The sequence below is a fragment of the Propithecus coquereli genome, unplaced genomic scaffold, assembly GCF_000956105.1.
Source record: "Propithecus coquereli isolate 6110/MARCELLA unplaced genomic scaffold, Pcoq_1.0 Scaffold436, whole genome shotgun sequence".
Taxonomy (NCBI): Eukaryota; Metazoa; Chordata; class Mammalia; order Primates; family Indriidae; genus Propithecus; species Propithecus coquereli.
In genome coordinates this window covers 809,470-811,976 of record NW_012150130.1, presented here as the reverse complement: position 1 = coordinate 811,976, position 2,507 = coordinate 809,470, and the positions used below count along the sequence as shown (strand labels likewise).

The 2,507-nt window shown below is 36.3% G+C and overlaps 1 protein-coding gene across 1 annotated transcript in view; it reads left to right on the top strand.

The window, feature by feature from the left end:
* Nucleotides 1–2,507, top strand: part of ITFG1 (integrin alpha FG-GAP repeat containing 1) — a 323,849-nt gene that overhangs the window by 311,615 nt on the left and 9,727 nt on the right. Inside the window, exons 11-12 of the mRNA XM_012653960.1 lie at nucleotides 210–334; nucleotides 1,022–1,104. Of these exons, the coding sequence (XP_012509414.1) occupies nucleotides 210–334; nucleotides 1,022–1,104 (208 nt within the window). The remainder of the gene's footprint in view (nucleotides 1–209; nucleotides 335–1,021; nucleotides 1,105–2,507) is intronic.

The following is a 2,507-nucleotide window of genomic DNA, read 5'->3' as shown; positions in this document are numbered from 1 at the left end:
AGGATCACTTGAGCCCAGGAGTTTGAGGTTGCTGTGAGCTAGGATGGCGCCACATCACTCTAGCCCGGGCAATACAGTGAGACTCTGTCTCAAAAAAAAAAAAAAAGAATAAGTTCTAGTACCTACATTTTTATAACATTTTATCATTCTAATATTTGACAGGAACAATGTTTCCAAAGATCTTTGTTTTTGTTTTTTAATAATTCTAGCTGGCCAGCTCAGCCAATCAGCACATTTAGCTCTCCAGCTACCATACAGTGTCCTTGGTTTAGGTCGAAGCGCAAACTTCCTTGACCACCTTTACGTTGGTATTCCCCGTCCATCCGGAGAGAAGGTGAGTAAAAATTTAGTTTGTTTACAATTTATCTGTGTTTCAATATTCACTATTTAAATATTTAAATTCAACAGTTTGAACCCAATTGATTTTGAATTCAAATATTTTTTATTCCCTTTGAAGAGTAAAGAAAAATTGATTGGTAGTGACATATCTAAGCTTATATTACATATAAGGATCAGGATTTGAAAATATTATATAGTTATTTTTCCATCTCCTTTTCCATAAATCTCACCTGTTCCTCTTTGTTGCTTTTTCTCCATAACATTTTTAACCACCTAACATGTATAAGTAAAATAGTATCACTACACTTACGTTATACGTGATACGTGTATAGTATGTATAATAACAGCATATTTTATTGTCAGTCTCCCCTTAACTTGAATTTTAGCTCCAAGCATTTGCACACAGCACGTTGAACAGTGCCTGCTACATCGGTGTCCAATAAATATTAGTTGAATGAATGAATTCATAAGACACAAATATAATCCTTCCCTGAAAAGATCAGAAAATTTTTCCAACAGATGGTTCAGGAGCCCTATTTTTGGCTTAATATATGTAAACATAGCTTAATCTATACCTAGGATTCCAATTTCTCAAAGTGCTCAAGGTTTATCCTTATTTATGTAGAATAATTTTGTTTCATAAATGTAATGAATGTTAAATGTTCTTAAATTCTTCTTCCAGTCTATACGAAAACAAGAGTGGACTGCGATCATTCCCAATTCCCAGCTGATTGTCATTCCATACCCTCACAACGTCCCTCGAAGGTAATGTCCTTGCTTGAACTGAATTCGTTAAAGATACTGTCCACTCTGAACCATAGATACAGCTGTATCTTTTAAAACCTGTCTTCTTCCTGCTGGGTTCCCATGAGTGCCCATCAGTTAATTTTCTTACAGCAAACTTTAAATGTCTAAACATACTTACACAAAAGGTCCCTGACATTTTTCATGAGGAACAAATTCATTCCTGTTAGAAAAACAGCTTGTTAACTAATTAGGGATTTATACATATTCTGCTTAAATAAATTGGCCTCCAGTTTACTAGTTATAAGTTCCAAAATTTCAAGATACTAAATTTTTTAATAAAGCAGTGATGTTTTTAATAAATTCTTTGAGAAGTTTTGGAGTCAATAGATCTAGGCTAGAAAAACTGAGCTGCACTGCGGCCCAACTGCAAGGTTAGGACTAGTCCTTTGTCCTCTCTGAGGCTCAATTTCTGCATCTTTAGAAGGGGAGATAGAATACGGGCCTTATAAGGACCAGGATGAAATATCCTTAGCACAGTGCCCAGCATACTGTAAGTGAATAATAGGTATTTATCCACAGAATATGCTCCTTTCATAATACAGGATTTAACTCTAAATTCTTAATTTATCTTTGTTCATTTTTCTTTAAATTACAGGATTGATTCTATTCTTTTTTTAAATTTCAAAATATTACAGGGGTACAAACATTTTGGTTACATATTAATAAATTGCTTTTGTACCGTTTGAGTCAAGTTATAAGTGTGCCCATCACCCAGATCACGTGCACTGTACCGTTTGATGTGAATTTACCCATCCCTCTCCCCCCACCTGCTTGGTTTCCGGTGAGTGTTATTGCCATAGATTCTATTCTTTTTAAAGTAAGAAATGAAGGTATTTACTAACATTTAGACTTCACTGGGGAAAACTATGCTAGTCTGATAACAACATGGGAAAATAACCAAAGAGAAATGGTGCACTTTGCCTACGAGTACTCGTGACCAGCGGGGGCCCTGCCTGTTAAACTTCTTCTCAGAATACTGGCTTTACTGTCCATTATCACATTTTTAGATGGGGTGGATTCAGTGGAATGCTACAGCCAGTTTATGACGCCATCTCACGAGCTGACTCTGCGCGTCTTTTTCCACCTCTATATCGTGGAGTCACATTACAATTAGTTACGGTGGGAGAATTTACTCCATGAAAATTGGCAAGTGCCGTAAACTCGGGCTCCCCCATCCTCGCCCCCACGGAGGCACTTGATGAGAACACCACTGGATGTATTTTATGGTAGATTTATGGGCTTCAGAACAAAACTGCTTAGGAAAACAAACTTTATCACAGCATTATGTTTGGAATAAGACAACATCAGTACAAACAGTTATAGTCCTGGTTCAGATTTTTTTTAATAAGCCTGTATGGTGT